This window comes from Mus musculus, chromosome 3 (genome assembly GCF_000001635.26).
Source record: "Mus musculus strain C57BL/6J chromosome 3, GRCm38.p6 C57BL/6J".
NCBI lineage: Eukaryota > Metazoa > Chordata > Mammalia > Rodentia > Muridae > Mus > Mus musculus.
Genome location: NC_000069.6, coordinates 14,124,420 through 14,143,793, shown reverse-complemented (window position 1 = coordinate 14,143,793; position 19,374 = coordinate 14,124,420). Strand labels below are relative to the sequence as shown.

The 19,374-nt window shown below is 35.8% G+C and overlaps 1 protein-coding gene across 14 annotated transcripts in view; it reads right to left on the bottom strand.

Annotated features, from left to right (window-relative positions):
• Ralyl (RALY RNA binding protein-like) overlaps positions 1 to 19,374 on the bottom strand; it is a 710,633-nt gene that overhangs the window by 38,494 nt on the left and 652,765 nt on the right. For 8 of the 14 annotated variants that reach the window (NM_001357033.1, NM_178631.4, NM_001163328.1 and 5 more), the window contains 2 exons: positions 14,123 to 14,236; positions 348 to 520 (listed from right to left, as the gene is read on the bottom strand). In NM_001357033.1, coding sequence (NP_001343962.1) covers positions 348 to 520; positions 14,123 to 14,236 — 287 coding nt within the window. Of the gene's footprint in view, positions 1 to 347; positions 521 to 10,013; positions 12,485 to 14,122; positions 14,237 to 19,374 lie in introns of those variants that run through there. The other 6 variants (NM_001357035.1, NM_001357034.1, XM_030252881.1 and 3 more) reach the window with 2 other exon arrangements.

Sequence of the window (19,374 nt, the reverse complement as noted above, 5' to 3'; positions counted from 1 at the left end):
CTGTCACTAGCATATTATATCTGCCCACACATTTAACTGTACAAATGCAAAATCCATGATGAAGAATGAGGGGAAGAAAGTCTTTCATTTGGGACATTATGTATACCTAGTATTTTATATAGTACTTATATTTACATTCATTTCACACTCATAATTGAAATTAATTTAAAAAATGATTGAGCACTTACTACGTGCAAAGCACTATACTGATGTTCCCTCAAACATATTGACACAGGATAAAAAAAAATCCTCAAATGATTTCATTCTTATTTTAGAATGAATGGATCGATCAAGTGCTATTGCTGTCACCCAACAGATGTGGACACATCCAAATGTCGCATTCCTACCAGCTCGTGACCCCCATCTTCATCGAAGTCCTCCTCTACCCCATCAGTCATCTCTCCTCCATCAGCTTCTTGCCCTCCTTCAGCAGGCTCCTCTGTGGAGTGGTCTGCATTCTCTGACACACATTCGTCTTGGATCAGCTCTATACTCTCCTCCAATTGCTTCTTCTGAGCTTCTAGGAGGGGAGAAAGCAGAGGACTACTACCTTGGCTTGCTAGTAAGTCATTTGTAAAAACCGAGAAAAACAGGGAACTTTTAAAAGGGGTGAGCTGTGAACAGCATGTAAAAGATAGGGATATTTTCAGTAATTTTTTCAGTCGTTGAATTACATGCATACATCTGTGTGTGGTCACATGTAAGCAAATTTATTTAAAACTGAAATTGGAAAAAAATGAGGGTCTCTAGATGGTAGGACTTATAAATAAATATTTACATTAACAAACTGATCTTCCTAAATACTTCACTTTATATGAGACTCAAGGAAGGATAGTCTCTGATTGAAAAGCTCTTATGTCAGACTATCAGGATTTATCGCTTGGAATGTAGTGCTTTAGAAGGAAGAAATGATTGACCTGCCACGTGCCTATTTTTTCTCCCTCTCTCTCTTTTAAATATAAGATAAATGTTTCCTAAGCTTTTAAAGTTTTATTCAGAAAATAGAAATGCTAGCGTAGTGGTTTGCAAATAGTAAGTGCTCAACAAAAGAAGCTACATGCCACAGTAACAGAACTCACTCCAGTTTTCCAGGATTGGTGCACTACAATCCTGGAATGCAGAAGTTCATACATGGAATTAATGCTGACAACCTCGTAGCTGCTTATCTATGGGCTTTGCTTCTCCTGTGAACACTGGACACACAGATCATATTTTGTTTCTTTTTCTGCAACTTTCCCCCTTGTGCTCACAACTCTTAAAAGTTATGCTGTTTTCATTAATTTTGCTTGCTCTTATTTTATGAAAGTGTCATTCCACTATTTGGCTTGAGCTTTAAACAGGCTTCAAGTTGAGCTTGCTTATTCATCTTTCATGACAGTAAATATACCTTAGAGAGTAAACATCAAGGACATCATTTCCTATTTTTTTCATAAGGTGTGTTAAGAGGAAACTAACCATTGATCTATAAATTTTGATTAAATAAAATAAGCATTTAAAAAAGTTTATTATATAAATATATGGGTAACTTTTCCTACACTTTGCTGAATATCATCACAGTAATTTCTTCTATAAATAATTTCTTGTATAAGTAATTTCTTCTATAAATAAATTCTTTCATTTTAATTCTACAAATAATAAATGTGATTAAAAATAGGCAGATAGGTAAGGCGTGACCTGCCTGCTTCCAGATGTCAGTGTTCCAATGGTATTTAGGTTACTTAATAGCACTGTAAATATCAAATTTATTCTAAGTATTGCCATGTGATTATATCACATAAATACATAAATTTTACCCTGAATATAAACAATGTGTAATGTGGAAAATATTTTATAGACTGCCAAGAATGGCATAAATGTATATAATTGCATCAAAAGAAGATATTACATTCTCATTTTGTGTGTGTGTATATATAGGTAGTTAAAAACCTTGCATATAGCAGGCCTTGTTTCAATAAAATTATAATTATAGTACATAGTTATAGTAGGCATCTTAAAATGGCCTACTGTTTTCCTAATACATCCACAGAATCTATGTATAATATTTTCCATGTATTTATTAGCCTTAAAGATAGCCTTACAGCATATAGCCAGTGTGGGCTTTGAGCCCAAGGGGGGCTTTATCTCCACATGTGTGTATGGCGTGCTGATGAAGCTGTGGGAGTGTAGCTGATAAAGCTGTGGGAGTGTAGACTTTTTCTTTTTCTCTGTAGGTTATGGGATTTAACCATGGAACATCCTCTGAGGTTTATAAAGCAGTTACTATATTGCTAACCAAACGTATCTTGTTTTCTTTTTCTAAATCGAGGTAATTCTTACTCACATTAAATTGGATCTTCTGTTCTCTTACCAATGTCTCAGTGTTTGAACTCTGTAGGAAATATGACCACATTCCTCTCATACTGTTTGACAGACCCATAGGAGCAATAAAGAGATGTTCATTGCAAACTGAGATTTATTTTCAGGTAATTGATTGATATGGTCTTTTGTTATTTTATATGCCATACAAGTACAAGTGATGATATAAGTTATTGGGATATAAGGCATAGGGTGCATATTTTTGCTTGTTACTATTCCTATGAATTGTAATTTCATTTTCTTTTTGAATTCTTAAAATAGCAACTTTTTTGAATGATGAAAATATGTGACTGTGCCTTTTAACTGCGGGGACCACAAAAACACATGAGCATGAAAGCTCAAAACAATTCTAAAGTGAAACCGTTATTGATTATTTGATTACTATACAAATTGCCCTTGTCAAAAATCTCTAGTTCTCATTTTTAAGAACATATTGAAGAGATAATGTTGTGCCTTGGCTTTCTCATGACCTTCTTATTTCTGTTTAAACAAACATATATTAAGTTGTTCGCTGTCTCTTATATATATATATATATATATATATATATATATATATATTTCTCCATGGAGAGTATACTTCAAAGACAACAGTTTATTAATACAGTTCAAGGTTGAAAAGACAAACCTGTAAGCTATCCTCATCCATTCCTTCATTACCTTGAAAGCTTAAATGCTTAGGAGATAAAATCTGAAAAATATAAAACCCTTAATTATGATGGTAATCAATTCATGGGAGAAATGAGGCCAGTCTGCATTTTTGTAAGATAAGATCAGCACAGGACATTGGCTCAGTGGGAAGTGTCACATATACTGATCAATTATAGGATCCATGAATAAATCACACATGAAAGTACAGTTGTTCATTAAGCTGCTGTTTTGCACCAAGATGATCAATTTTGCTCTTTCAAAAAATCTTGTTGAAGTCGAAGTAAAGGAACTAGTTCTTTAACTTTGAATATTTAACTTATTTCTTTTAGGAATGAATAGCAGTGTTTGGTTAATCTAAGTTCTGTAGCATTTGTTTTATCTCCATAATTCTTTTTGTGTGAACATATGGGAAGAGGCATATGTATGCATTGTGTGTGTGCATTCATATTTATCAGTAGAGATTCTTTGTGGTAGAAGTAATTGTATCTATCTTTTCTTTCCTTTTTTTCTTTCGGTTTTTAGCTTACAGTCTTACATGGAAACATTTTCTGAATATATTCATGAATTTTATGGAATAAATTAATAAAAACCTCTGTCTCCATTTCAATTCTTCCTACAAAAATAAAATGGCAGGTGCATTTGGCACGATAGTAGCAAATTAGAAGTTCTGAAGAATCAAACTGAACGTTGATGCTACATCCTGTCCCAAAGCCAATCACTAGGAAGCAGATGGAATATGGAGCCTGAAGTACTCTTAGAAAACTTTTCATGTGTGTATTGACAGTCCTGCAAAAGAAAAATAATAACCTTCTCTGTTGGGTTATTTGTGTTAAAATGATGGATTACTTCTTAACCATAGAAATGAGTTAGTATTACAATTCTGTCTAGACATATGGACAAGGACTGCAAAAGCTAACCATTAATGTTAAATATAAAATCCAGTGATATCTAAATTATAAGATTATTACAGAAAGAAAATATTTATAGTGACCACAAGTTAGTGCTCCAGTGAGTTCTAAAGTGCTGAGCATGCAATCATCCTAAGCATTAGTCCTTGGAACATGCTTCGGTAAAATAGTATTGCTCATTTTATACAAAGGGAAACTGAGGCATAAATAAAACATATAAGAGTAAGAATTCACAGGAAGACTTTTGCCTCAACAGCCTCTGCTCTCTCCTAATGAATCATAGGGTGCGGAGGCATTTATCAGACATGTAGGGAAAGAATATTTTGAATTGCTTCAAATAGAAAATAATCTCCAATTTCAAGAATGAAGAAATATGTTCAGTTAGGGAGCATATTTTAGTCAAACAATGATTATCAAAGGAAAAATGCAAATGATTGGTATTTCTGATCAGGAGAAAAAAATTAGGACTTCAAATGACATGAAAAGAAATCACTTGATGTTAAATTTCTGTCCTCATATTAAATTTTTTTTAGCATGCCTAATTTTATTTCAAAAGCTATATATGATCCAGGAAACAAGTTACAATTGTTGGGATTTGTCATCAACGCATTTTTATTAAATTGTATTTTCTTCACAGTTATTATCAATATGACTGAAAATTGATGAGGTGGGAATTAAGATTTTTACATGCTGACTTAATTGTTAGATAATTACCAGCTGAACTGTACTTAGACAACAGAAAAGATTGTTATTACAAAAGCACTCCCATTTTTTTAATTGCAAGACAATATTCTGCAATCAATCTTTTGCATGCCAAGTTGAAATTTCGTTTTTAAATACTCTATTTTAAACAGTTATGAGTTTTAATTCAATGATTTAAAAATGCTGCTGCTAAATATTCAATTAATTATGGATGCTATTAGTAGCAAACATAAACTTTAGGAAAGTTACATATGAGAAATATATTTTGACTAAAATTTCAGTTACATAAATGAATTTTTAGAGAATAACCCCAAGTTGTTCACAAAGAATCACTAAAACTTTAATGTGACTCATTTGAAAATTAACATAATGTTATGCTTACTTAAACATTACAATTTTGAAGGAGATATTGTTTCTCTCATTTGGTAAATTTTATGAGGAATTTCCCAAATGTCTCACTACCAGACAGATTCAATCTCTATGGGGTATACACCTAACTTTGTCTCACTCTTGTCTGTGGTCTTCTGTTTCAATATTGTGAATTCACTTGCACATGAAAGATGAGCCAAAGAGGAAAGGACCAGGAAGTGATGTTTCTTAAAGAGTGAATTGTGGGGATGGTTGCACCACTCAGTAAAACTGTCACATCACTGGATGATAGCCTTGGAGGGAAGCATATGTGAAATGCACTTCAACAAGGCACTAAGGCACTGTGAGCATGGGAGACAGGATCAACATTGGGCATTGGCAGTGGTCTTGGGGAAATCAGAGCTGTGAGGTGGGGGAAGCTAACAAAGGTCAGATTGGGAAACAGAAGCTATTGGAATAATAGAAGGTAATGCTCAAGTTTGTGAATGGAATTGACAAGATTTACAGAGTGGTAATGGGACACAGAAGAAAATGAGATCTAAACTGAAGCAAAGACATAATAGCTCTCACCAAAAAAGTATTCGTGTTCCTCTGTGTTTATCAAACTTCTTGCTGACCCCAGGCACAGACTCCCTCTCAGAACCTTCACTTTGAAAATGTTTGCTTCTTCTTCTTCCTTTGTCTGTTTGAGATATGCGTATTGTCCCCTGATGAATGTTCTCGATATCTAGGCCCCGACCCTCCAACAGGTCATCATTGTATGGATGGATAGGCTCCGTTTCTCAGTCCATTTGGAGAGAAGAGCTCTACTTTGCTAAAGGCAACTATCAACTACAATTAGCCTAACCACATTGGCCAGGATCTGGCAACACCTTCCAGAATATCTCAAGCAGTTTGTGTAACATTCGTGCATCTTCCACCCTGATCCTTAATCAGCTGAGTTCTGTGTCCAGCTCAGGTTGAAATAGCCTTGAAAAGAGTCTTCCTAATGCCTTGTGGTCAGTGTATAGGTGCGTTCACTGTATATTTGAGGTTAATGTAGAAGAGTCATGACAGCCTTCCTTAAAGTGAGTTTCTTTATGAACATGCAGGGTTTGCAGTCCTATAATTATTACTATTGTGAAGTGTAGTACCTGTTTGCCCACGATTTCCAGTTTTTAAAGGTTTTTGCTCCCCTAGCTGATTATTTCAAATGTGGCACCTTCTGCTTCCAATTACACTTCCTTTTAATCCTTCATGAATTACGTGTTGACACAATTCTCAAGGTCTCATAGACATTTATTGGTCAAATAATTTCTATTCACTCTCCACCTCTCTAGGAAGTAGTATTGCAAGCTACATTTGGTCAGTTCAGTTTTCAGTTTTTACTTTAAGCTTGTAAATGTTTTGCACACCTAAGCTGCGAGTATACACTAAATACTATCTTCCTAAACTTACTTTTTTTTTTTTCCATTTTTTATTAGGTATTTAGCTCATTTACATTTCCAATGCTATACCAAAAGTCCCCCTTACCCACCCACCCCCACTCCCCTACCCACCCACTCCCCCCCTTTGGCCCTGGCGTTCCCCTGTACCGGGGCACACAAAGTCTGCGTGTCCAATGGGCCTCTCTTTCCAGTGATGGCCGACTAGGCCATCTTTTGATACATATGCAGCTAGAGTCAAGAGCTCAGGGGTACTGGTTAGTTCATAATGTTGTTCCACCTATAGGGTTGAAGATCCCTTTAGCTCCTTGGGTACTTTTTCTAGCTCCTCCATTGGGAGCCCTGTGATCCATCCATTAGCTGACTGTGAGCATCCACTTCTGTGTTTGCTAGGCCCCGGCATAGTCTCACAAGAGACAGCTACATCTGGGTCCTTTCAGTAAAATCTTGCTAGTGTATGCAATGGTGTCAGCATTTGGAAGCTGATTATGGGGTGGATCCCTGGATATGGCAGTCTCTACATGGTCCATCCTTTCATCTCAGCTCCATACTTTGTTTCTGTAACTCCTTCCATGGGTGTTTTGTTCCCACTTCTAAGGAGGGGCATAGTGTCCACACTTCAGTCTTCATTTTTCTTGAGTTTCATGTGTTTAGGAAATTGTATCTTATATCGTGGGTATCCTAGGTTTTGGGCTAGTATCCACTTATCAGTGAGTACATATTGTGTGAGTTCCTTTGTGATTGTGTTACCTCACTCAGGATGATGCTCTCCAGGTCCATCCATTTGGCTAGGAATTTCATAAATTCATTCTTTTTAATAGCTGAGTAGTACTCCATTGTGTAGATGTACCACATTTTCTAAACTTACTTTTAAAAGACTATTTGTTTTACTTATAATTTACTTATAGTTAAAAATGCCTTATGCTTTCAGTAAGCTAGTTTCAAGAGACCACTCTAAGGACTTATACAAATGTATCCCTTTCCCACACAGATGTGCAAATTTATCTCTACCATGTGTTATTTTCTCAACTTCTTTGACTTTGTTTCCTCTCCTGAGATTTGATGTGATCAGTCTGGCTGATTTCTGTGGCTTGTGTCCTTGGTCTGGCTCATGCCTCTGATCTGGCTTGTGTTTCTGCAAAGCTCATGACCAGCTTATCTCTTACAACCATCTCAACGATTCCTTTTGCCCAGTTCATCACCAGGTTCCTGCTTGGGGAAAGCTGTATTTTCCCCTTTTCTCTCTTCTGTCTTTGTACTGAAGTGCATTTCCCTAGTACTGTATGGGGAAACACTATAGCAAAGCAAATATGCACATACAAGCTGACAGAGGCACCTACCTTGCTTTTCTGTGCAAGATACTGAAATCCAGTTTCAGAATAAATAGGCATGGCAAGAGAAAAGGAGGAAAGGAAAAGAGGAAGGAAAAGGAAAGAAAAAGAAAAAAGAAAAAAAGAAAGAGAGAAAGAGAGAGAGAGAGAGAGAGGGAGGGAGGAAGGAAGGAAGGAAGGAAGGAAGGAAGGAAGGAAGGAAGGAAGGAAGGAAGGAAGGAAGGAAGGAAGAAAGGAAGGAAGAAGAGAAAAAGAAAAAGCTAAAACCTAAAACACCTACCCAATCAGAATCTTACAACTATCTCTAAGAGATCTTTTTACTGTATCCATTCCTATATTTAATTTCATTTGCTCCTGAGGACACTTAGCTCCTCTTGCTTCAGGTGGAGCCTTAATGACTTCGTTTGTTTTGGGCATTTGTAACTTGCTAAATGTTCCTATACTTCATTAAAGGTTCATATTATATCAGATTACAATGTGTATTGTAACATTGTAACATGTAATTTGGAGCTAAGTCTTTTGGTATCTTGCATATCTGAAATACCCTTTATTCATCCTTATTTTTAGTAGTTTGGATATTAGAAATAAGTATTAAGTTGTAAGGTCTTTCACCAATACATACAGGATTGTCTTGTCTCTTGTCTCTGTTTCTATGTCTATCTCTGTCTCTCTGTGTATCTCTGACTTTGTTTCTGACTCTCTGTCTCTCTCTGTCTCTGTCTCTCTATCTGTGACTCTCTCTCTCTCTCTCTCTCTCTCTCTCTCTCTCTGTGTGTGTGTGTGTGTGCTCTCAGTTTTCAGGGTAGCTGGTGAGCGGTCATATGCTCTGGCTTTTTCTCCCTTTCCTCTGTCATTTCCTCATTGTTTCAAGATACTTTCTGTTGCAGGTTCTAGAACTGAGAGGGACTAGACAGACTGACTCCATGGCAGGCTTCAAATTTGCAGTTAAAGAGACTAGGCCTAACTTTCTGTTGCCAAGAACTGCACAAGTCAAGGCAAGTCAGTTAAAAAAAATCCAGGCTTCAGGCAGCTAGTCAAAAACTAGAAACTGCCCAGCCACCTAGCCTAAAGCAAGGACAATGTGTCAGCAAGTTTCCAGACCTCCTCAGTAACAAGTTCTGCCCCCATGCCCAGGTAGTGGAATGCCTCTAGAAATGGAGTAAGATAAAGGCCACCTACCCTGAATTTCCTCAATAACAATTTCCAGCTCCCATGCCCTGGTAATAGAATGCCCTTAGAATCTCTAAGATTCTAAGAGAGAGGCCATCTACCCCAGAATCGCCTAGTGTGCGTTAAATCTATTCTGTGCGCTCATTTGGTTGTCTCTCTGCTTGGTAATGGGGAGACCCCAGCATGCTGGATTTCTGCAGAATAAAACACTCTTTATGTTTACATACTATTTGAGTCTGAGGTAACACTCCTGAGGGAGTCATGGACCCTTACAGGATAACACAATAGCATGGTTTTATTTGCATGTATTTTCCTGTATTTCTTGAAGTACTCCATAGATCTTTTCAATCTGGTTTACCATGTCCTGCAGTTTCACTTTCTTCTTAAAATATGAGAATAGTTTTTGAATGGTCTTTCCTCTTCTTTTGTTCAGAACCCTGTTCTATTTATTCTATATTTTTATGTCCTTTTCATTTTCATGCCCAGATCTAATATAGAGTTTCTCCCTAGTTTCTTCTTCTTGCTCTTCAATTTATTTATTTATGCTAGCTTATATTAATTTCTATAAACTTTTATGTACCCTTTTGAATGCTGAGCTTAGTAGTTTTGTTGTTATTTTATCAGTACAGAACTACTATCTCTCTGAGGATATGAATCAGTTTTTCTTGTTGTTGTTTTGTTTTAAAGGTTTTGATCTGTGCAATTTGTTTTTAATGAGTACTTTGGTCTTTTCTTTTGGTGTTTGCTTTTCAAATTCTATTCTACCTGGCAATTGTTTTGGATAGTATTTGAGAACTATTAACATAATCATAGCTGCTATGGAAGCACAGAGGGGCTTTGTTTCTGCAGGGCTGTCTACTTGACTTCAGACAAGGTGCCATGGCAGCCATGGAATGTTTCTTCTTGAGTGTCTCTGGTTCCCAAATGAATATTCTCCTAGGATCCTATGCATGTCTAATAAAAATGTGTAACCTTTCATTTTTCTCTTTTTCTCAAGTTTGCTTATTATATATCCAGTCTGATACCTGTTATTTTAGCTTTTCTCTATAAATTTGTAGTCCTCTGTCAAATTATATCCGAGACAACTGAGAATGAAAAACTTGAAATTTTTTCTTTTTCCCCAGATCTTCATGCATTCATATCTATTTCTGGGATACTTAGTATACTTAACTTAGAGCCATGATCATGGAAATTCTGATATTAAAACTGGACTTGGACTATTAGAAGGTAGTAAGTTAGATACACAAATCTCCTCTGTAATCTGATTTGTAAAATTTTATTCTATTTTCATTATGGCAGTGGAACTTCACTTCAAAGCATTATCGTTACTATCAAGCAGTAAAAGAAAGAAGCCAAGTTCAAGCCACTGAGTCTAACTGGAAGCATCACCAGCTGCCTGCAAACTGCCATGAGAACAGGAGTGTTCAGAATGGGAATCAGTGGTCACAGCAGAGGCTAGAGAATGAAGATCTGCTCAGAATCCCTGCTTTGCATTCTACAAACGTTTTAACTAGCTGTAGATGACCAGAGATGAGAGACATTAATAGTCCAGGATATATAATAAACTTACAAGACAATCAAATAAATGACTTGTTGATATTACTCTAGGAAGAGGATTTAGAGGTGATTCAATCAAGACTTTAATTCAGTTTAGATGAACTCATATATTAACCACATGTTCAAATGCTTTAGAAATGTAGGAGTATTAGAAATCGTAAATATTTAGTTGACTGTTATATATACATGGAGTTAGATAACATGGAAAGAATGGCTAACTCAGGTAAAGCTAAATCCATCTGGACTCCTGTAGAGCAGCCTACCAAAGGGTGGTTACAGGAAAACGTACTAATCACCAAGCAGATAAAAACAACTGTGTGAGTTGCATCAACAATGGTATTAACTGTAAAGTTTTTCTAGGTCTAGAGCTTTTAACCTTGAATACCAGAGTTGAAAATTTCCATTATCTCCTAAGAAGTCCTGTACATTAACTTGACATTAACTTACAATATAACCATTTTTGAACATTGCGTGTCTATAATTTTTTGCTGTATGAAAACATATGGGAAGAATTCATTTACCCACTAAGACAAAAGTTTATGATACTTCAGTCTAACTCTCAGTTTACCACTGTAACCACCCAGGCAAAGCTACTGCTCAAGCATTAGGCATGCTTTTCAGAATAAATCTAGATGGAATAATTTCCACGGTATTTTTGCATCAGTCTGTGATTAATTTTAATGTGAATGCATTCTGCCCATTGTGTGCTACATGATCTCTCATTTCTTATTACAGTTACCCTTCCTGGTTATATGATATCATGATGTAAGCCAGCCATATAGCCGTATAATTTGTGTGTTTGTGTGTATGTGTGTGTGTGTATGTGTGTGTGTGTGTATGTGTGTGTGTGTATGTGTGTGTGTGTGTGTGTGTGTGTGTGTGTGTGTGTGCATAGAATAATTTACATTTTGTTCCCTCTAAAGAATCATCTAAGAATGAAATCCAGTTATAGGTTAAACATATAAACAGCTAATTGCTGTTTTCCATAATCCATGCTCATCGCATCTTTTTAAAGTTGTTTTATTCAGTAGAAAAACAATATATGCATGGTGGAATCCTAATTTTAAGTGTTTGGGTATGCACTTCAGGGCATTGTTGTTGCCTATAATTTAAAAGATCTCAAGCCTTACTACATATATGGTCATAGTAAATGGCATTACAATGTTCAAAGTAGCTAAAGAAAATGTGACCTTATACGTAGAAAGATTATAATGTCAAAATGAAGATACACATAGCTATAAGCAGGCAACTTATGGTGTACACAGTTCATTATAATATGACTGTTTTATAGTGATTTTGTCTGGAAGTTTGAGAATTTGCTTTGAAGTCAATGGCGAAACAAACCTCATGTAGCTCCCTCAGAACTTCCCCCATGTGGGGCTCAGGGCACACTCCACATTCTGTGGCAGTTTCTTCCTAGTCATCTGTTTTCTGGCTTCCACTCTATTTATGCTGGAAACATTCTTTATTACATAGCTAATACCAAGTAGGGTATGTTATATATAAAGAGCAATGATGAAGAATAAGTGCTAGCTACCCAGTAATTAGCTTTCAACTAATTAAGCATTAAAATTAGTGCCCCTGGATTTAATAAGGAGGCTTTGAGTACCTTTTAATGAATTTTAATGCATTTTGCTCTTCTCTCCACAACACAATGTTAAGTCTTTCCATATAACTCTGATTTCTTTCCACTGAGAAAATACAGGAAGTAAAGAAGAGGATTGTGTGATCTCCAAAAATATAGATGCTATTCAGAAGACAATTACAAGGACAAAGAAGATACAAATTAAATACCTTCATTTTCTTCATAGCATGTAAAAGGAAGAGAGAGACGCCAATAGCAAGGACAGGACTTGTCATTTATGAAAGAAACAGTCTCATGACTGGAAAAAGTTTAAAGATGAGCAAAGGCAAGATGACAGCTTTTATAAAAGGAAAATCAGGGCTTGAATTAGAGAGCTAGCGTTTATAGATGATCTTCCAGCACGATCTGTGGCAGGTCTGATCCATTGCAGGAAACCTGAAGGTATAATATGCTGCAATAAGGATCACATTTTTCTCTTTGAGGTGATTTATATTTAAATGAGTTCTCTGTAATCCTTTAAACTGAAGTGCAAATTGGTTATCAAAGTCTTTTGCTGTAAGGGTTGTTTTACATAATAATGAATTCTACAGAAGTTCCTCAAAGGGAAATATTGACTTAGGCGACATCACAGTATACTTCAGTTACAGCAACACTTTAGATAATCATCGTAGACAATGCATCAAAACTTTTTGCAACTCTAAATATTTTTACTGAAAAGTGTAGGCAACCATAACTTTTCTCAGTATAAAATATGTGCTATAGAAAATTTCAGTGAAAGTTGTTCAATTTAATCTATCATGACTCTTTCATATTAACATGCCGGGGAGGGTTAATGACTCCTTTTATTTTCAATGAGATATTTTAAAACATAGGTTGAATTACCTGATGTGATTTAGACTAGAAATGTTCCATAGCTTGACCAGGAAGTAGGTTCCAGTTATAGGCAAGAGTCAAAAGATAGGCAGGCTCCTACTTACTTTAATTACTTAGGTCAAGAACCATAGGTTCTAGCCAGGAGCTTTATGTTCCAAATAAGAGCCTCAGCCACAATTCTAGTCCCCAAATGTTCTCATTATCTAAAAGTAGCCTAGTAGTCCCACTTCAGGGCAGCCAGGAATGCAGCTGTGAGGGAAACCTGACACTTGGTCATAAGACCCAGGTAAGTCACAAATTGATTTATGCCTGTGAATCTTTGTTTGCATTCTGTGAATGGAGCTTAGATTTAATAATAATAATAATAATAATAATAATAATAATAATAATAATAATAACTTTTCAAAATTGTATTGTTCACTTGTTTGATTTTTAAGAAGTGAAATTCCTAGGAAGTTATGTCCCATGTGAATCTTAGTAACACACACACACACACACACACACACACGTAGAGTTATTAACATAATTCTTGGAGCAAGGTAAGGCTTGAGAGAAACACATACAAGACTTGAAAATCACAAGTCTCAAAATGTGGAACAGCTCTGAGTTCATCCCTGACCTCATTTTTATGATCTTAATACAACATACCAAAAAGTGTAAAAACTGTGTTAGAGTGTAGCTGGGAGCTATGCTCAGAATTAATAAAGAGCCCTCTGACTGGGAAAAGAATAATCACTAATTTGACCTGTGTTTGTCAGGGACATACTGCTGGCTTCCAGGTCTCAGAAATTGGGTAAGAACGTTTCACAGGGGGAAATTTGGCTTTGTAATAATGGTCTTTGTAAAATTTTTTGTACTATATGAAATGTGAATAATATATTCTCCTGACAACTCTATCCACTACTCACCTTCATTTTCTTTACAAATTACTTAATATAGAGATAGAAAAATTCAATTGTGATTCAAATATTATTGATTGTTCCATTAAAATGCTATCCTTTAATGAGTTCAATCTTAGAAATATTGGTTAATGTGTTCCAAAGTTAGTCAACTCTATCAGTGCACTTCTTGGCTTACAAGACTTGTTGGTTGCTTTGTGTTACCTTGGTGACTCAGCTGGTGTTTCTCTGGCCTGTGTTCTATGATTGATGGTGCTGGGTTAATTTCTGTCTGTGGGTTAATTTGTGTCTCCCCACTCACCTGCTTCTGCCTTTTGCTGCTTCTCAATCTTCTCCAGGCGCCCCAGCAAGGAGTCAATTTTGGTTTTGATCTGAGTTAATTCTTTCTTGATTGTCTGTAACTCATCTGATTTCACTGGAAGGGGAAAGTGGAAAGAAAACAAGAGATCAAATGGACCACTTAGAATACAATTCAAGACACAGTGCTTCTCAAGATTGCCTTAGAGGATTTCCAGTGAATCATCAGCTTCCTGTCACACTCATCCTGAAATAGTACATGGATTTCTAATTAGAAATAAGGATTCTCAGGGACATGAGACTCTGATGCTCAATGTTCTAACTGAAGGTCACGTGAAAGGATAGAGAATCTGAAAACATTTCAACAGAATAGTGCAGGGTCTCCACTTCCTCACGTAAGTAAGAGAATATGCCTTCATAAAATTCCAATTTAAAACTGACTTGGCTTAAGGATTAGTGATATCTGTGTTACTACTACTTTGAATTACCATGTCCTGAAATACATATTTTGTATGCCTTGATATTGAGAAGTGCACTTCTCCATTGCCGAGCACTAATGGCTAGACATCAGTGATAATTTTAAGACAGATCTTTTAGTTATAACTGAAATAAAAATATCATACATGTCATCGATAGAGTCTGATATTTCCTGAGCCCTTTCTAAAAATAAAGTGACAGATTGAACATAACCTATTCTTAAGCCATGGAAGGGAAACACACAGATCATCCTTCTGACGATTTTTACCTGAATTTAATTTGTGGTTTATTTATGTATATATCTTGAGATAAGGTATTATTGTGTTCTCAAGGTGTCCTTGAATGCACCATCCTTTGGCTTCAGTTTTTAGAGTGCAGGAATTACAGACATATGACACCATATACCATCTTACTGATATATGTACAACAATTTGTTCCAATTCTAGCTTTTTAGAATTTGATCTGATTTTAAAGAAAAGATAGGGCCAGTTATGAATGGCAAATATTCCTTTTTAAAGAAGCATTTCAAAATACAACAAATATGTGTTGGGATTTAACTCAGTGGTTGAATGTTGCAAGCAAATGGCTCCAGGTTTGGTCCACAGCAATAGAAAAAAAAAATCAGATAAGAAAGACAATATATCTTAATAGCTTGTTGTCATTTGAATTAACTATTTATTTTTAAGGGGCGTAAGAAAACTTCTGGATATATCCACAAAGGATACTCCATTCTACCACAAAGGTATTTGCTCAACTATGTTCATATAAACTTTGTTCATCATAGCCAGAGAATGAAGACAAGTTAGATGTTCCTAAAACAAAGAATGGATTTTAAAATGTGGTACATATTGGAGTGTTACTCAGATGTTAAAAAAATCACAATGAAATTTGGAGGAAAATGGATGTAAGGAGGAAAAAAAAAATCATCATGACTGAGGCAACTCAGCCCCAGAAAGAGAAACATTGTATGTACTTACTTATAAATGAACATTAGTTGTAAAGTGATGGATAGTCACTTTACAGTCCATCGACCCAGGGAGGCTAAGTAACAAGGAAGGAAGGAGCGCTCAGGGTTGCAAAAACAGCATGCGTGAGTTTGTGTGTCTCTGTGTGTGTCTGTGTGAGTGTGCTTGCATAATCAAGAGCTCACAGAGGCTGTATACTTGCCTGCATTAAGCCTACATAAGACTGGGCCAGTCAACAGTCAATCAGGTATTGAAAAGGACTCACTGCTTGTTGGATTATGGGCTACCAGAATTGGCAGTCATTGTCTTCAGTTCTGTAGCCACTGGTGATTTTTCTAACAACAAGCTCACGATACACAGTTCTCCCTAGTTGTATATAATGACTTGTAGAACAAAGCCAAAGGACATGACTGTGGAATGTGTCAAAAGAAAGGGTGTGGCTTAATGGGGATGAGAAGAACAGAAGAGAGGATGGAGAGTGACCAGAATGCACATCATGGTTAAAGAACAATTTTAATAATAGAAGTTATATAAAAGTTGAGGATATATAATATAACTTACTTTGACGAATTCAATTCACTGTCCATATTTTACTTATCTGAAACAGCACATGGCTTTTTTTAGAGGCCCACAACAGAGATTCTAAAGTCCAATAGATTAAATAGTTCTGAGCTTCATTAGGAAGGCTTTGAGCACTACTCCAGATTTAATACAGACCTGTGCTGCCTACCTGGGATATACACATCTTTTTATCATTTTACATCAATTTTATATTCACCCTAGCTTAGATATTCTGAAGAAATTCTGAATACATTAGTGCTATGTCTTAATTTTATATATTTGTCAATTCTAATATATAAAGTATTATACAATACATAATACAGAAGGTCTCAAAAGATAGAAAATGATTTTCCTAGTTCAAAATATACTTAATCCTTATTAAATCAGAATTTTAAAGTGAAAAATTTCTCTAGTGTAAAGTACTTTGTAAGATAAAAACTGCAAGAAACAAGAGTCTGCAAGTCCATGATAGAACTGCCAAACTACAAGAATGCACTTTCAACAGTGACTCCCTCTGGATGTCAATTATTTCAGACATCAAATTACCATTGTTAAAGTGCAGCTAAATTTGAAATACATCATCTGTCACTATGAGAAATTGATTCTACGTTGAAGAATGATACTCATTTTCTTTGGTGTAGGCTTATCATGTAGTTTTACTTAAATCTATCAAATTTAATAGAAAATATTTTATCTGATAAAAGGTTGCAATGATAAAAATGGTACTGCTAGAAACTAATGTATTCCTGAGGAAATAAGTTAATCCTTAGCTCTAACTGATTAATTTCAGTTTATCATACAGGGAATATAAATTGATAAGCTACTAACATCTCACATTAAACCTGCATTAGAATGCACTAGACATTGGGGTTTACATAGTAGGAACCTGTAAGTGTCCAGGGAGCCAAGGTTTGAGGTATAGAATTACCACCAGTATTTTATAAGAATAGAGAAGGACTGTATTAACATTTCAGTCTACTTAACATCTTTGAAATATATAAGGGTACACATTCCTTAAAAACAAGGAATATCCCATCAGTTCTTCCAGGGTCTAACCATGAAATAATGAGCTGAGTCTCTAACCTTGTACAGAGAGACTGCCTGCCTCCTCCTGGCATGTAAGCATCAAGTACTGACAAGGGTCCTAAGAGCAGTCTGGGTTAGCAGTGCTGTCTCCCACAGATATGGAAACCAATTCCTCATCTCAGTGCTGTATGTGGAAGAAAATACCTAATAAAAATGTAAATAAAAAAGTGTAAAAAAAAAAAAAGATATGACTGGAAGAAGTCAGTTCCTGGGGATGGCTCTCACAGGTATGTTTGTCTTGTCTGCTTCCTGTCTTACCCTCTTGGTTCTCTATAGTATGAAAAGTTACATGCTCACCTACCGTAACATTATGTTCAATACATTGGACCAAACATGAAGAACCCTCTGAAACCCTGACTTTCAACCTCCCCCGGTTTAAGTTGTTTTAAGAATATAATCAAGTGATTAATGTATAAACTCAACTATTTCAAACGGTATTACTCTCTAGAAATTTCTGAGTGTGTGTCCAACTCTTTGCTCCGTGTCTTCTCTAAGCCCACCTGTCATTAACAGAACAGCTTCCTGTTAAAAAAAAGAAAGCTTGTTATCTGTCTTATCTTTCTGCCTTGGTGAACTGATCTGGAACTGCTAAGTGAATTTTCTCCTCCTTTGTAATTTTCATCCTCTTCCTTAGAGGAACTAGGCACAAGCTTCTTAGTACCATGCTCAGAGCATCAATGGGACCTGTAAGTGGTGGAAGGACTTATTCTGATTCATGCTATTGTTGTAATGTATTATTGTGCAAACATGTTTCTCTAATCAAAGTTTTTCTGTCCCCCTCCCCCCCCAAATGTGTCTTTGAAAATCTATCCAAAATTTTAAGGGTGTAGAGTTGTTTGCATATGAATTCCTCTTTTACAAATCCACTGACTAGTGAATCTCTCACCTGTAATCTCTGGAATGGTTCCCATTACGTTACATTTACTGCTACACATTCAGTGATTATTGACTTTTGTTTTGCATATCTGTATCCCACAGTAAATGATGAGTATCTTGAGTGAATAGCTCTTGATTAATCACTTGGGATATTCAACACCCCATTCTGTGTGTTTTGATAGTCTCCCTCAGCCTTTTACTGATTAGTGAATTCCTGCTCTGAGGTTTAGGGATGGAATCAGCCATTGTTTATTTGAAAATGTTTGTAATGACTTAAAAAGAGATGTTAAATCAAGTAAATTGCCAAAGAAACATTTGTATCTTGCCATCATAAATGGGATTCTGAAATGTATAGGTAGAATTTGGGGCATCTGTGGGACACGGGGTCAATTTACAATTGTCCACTTGCTTAGGTTCTAGAACTAAACTCCTTCTGTGGAAAGAGAGCCTCCAATTCTTTCTTTTCTATTATCAGATTAACAATAGAACTTTGTCTTATTGTCTAGACACAAAAAAAAATACTAGAAAAAATTCAGTATGCATATATGTAGATATGGTGATTTCATGCTAGCTTCAACTAGGATAACACATGTTATTTCTTAACTTTTATGTATGTGACAGGCAAAAATAATCATAAAACAAAAGTCTTAGGAGCTGACAAAGAGGAAACGAGTAAGCAGCCAAGTTGGTAAAAATGGAAGTATCATATAACTATAGCCATGTCTTGTCAAAATGTTATGATGAAAGAAAATGACAGAAAAGCACGGTTTTGGCCACTAACCATTTTAACTGTTTCATAATTCCTTTAATTAATAATCCTCATATGTGAAGATACATTGGATAGAATACAACATCCTTTTTAATAAGGTATGAAACAGTGACAGTAGGTCCAGAATCAGAAGACTGATAAGTGAAAACAGCTTGTAAGATACATTAGCTTTTGTGGAAGGAAGAATGATGCTTGAGACAGTAGAAGTCAGTTTCTAGCGTACAGATAAATTGATATGGTTTTTCTAAAGTATCAAAATAGAATTTTGTTAAAAAGTAAATCCATATCAAATCATTGCAAATCGGTTTTCTTTAGAGTGCATTTATTTTGTGATAAATATTATTGCATTTTATATAGTCAAATGCCACGGCACTCCGGTCGAGTCAGCCTGTCAGGCAGGGATGCCTAAAAGCTGCTCATGAGGAAGAAAGAGTTTCAAGGAAGCTCTTCTCCTGGAGTCTAGCGTTCTAACACATACATTAATTTTCCATTCCCGCGTTAGTCTAGTGTATGGATCCACGT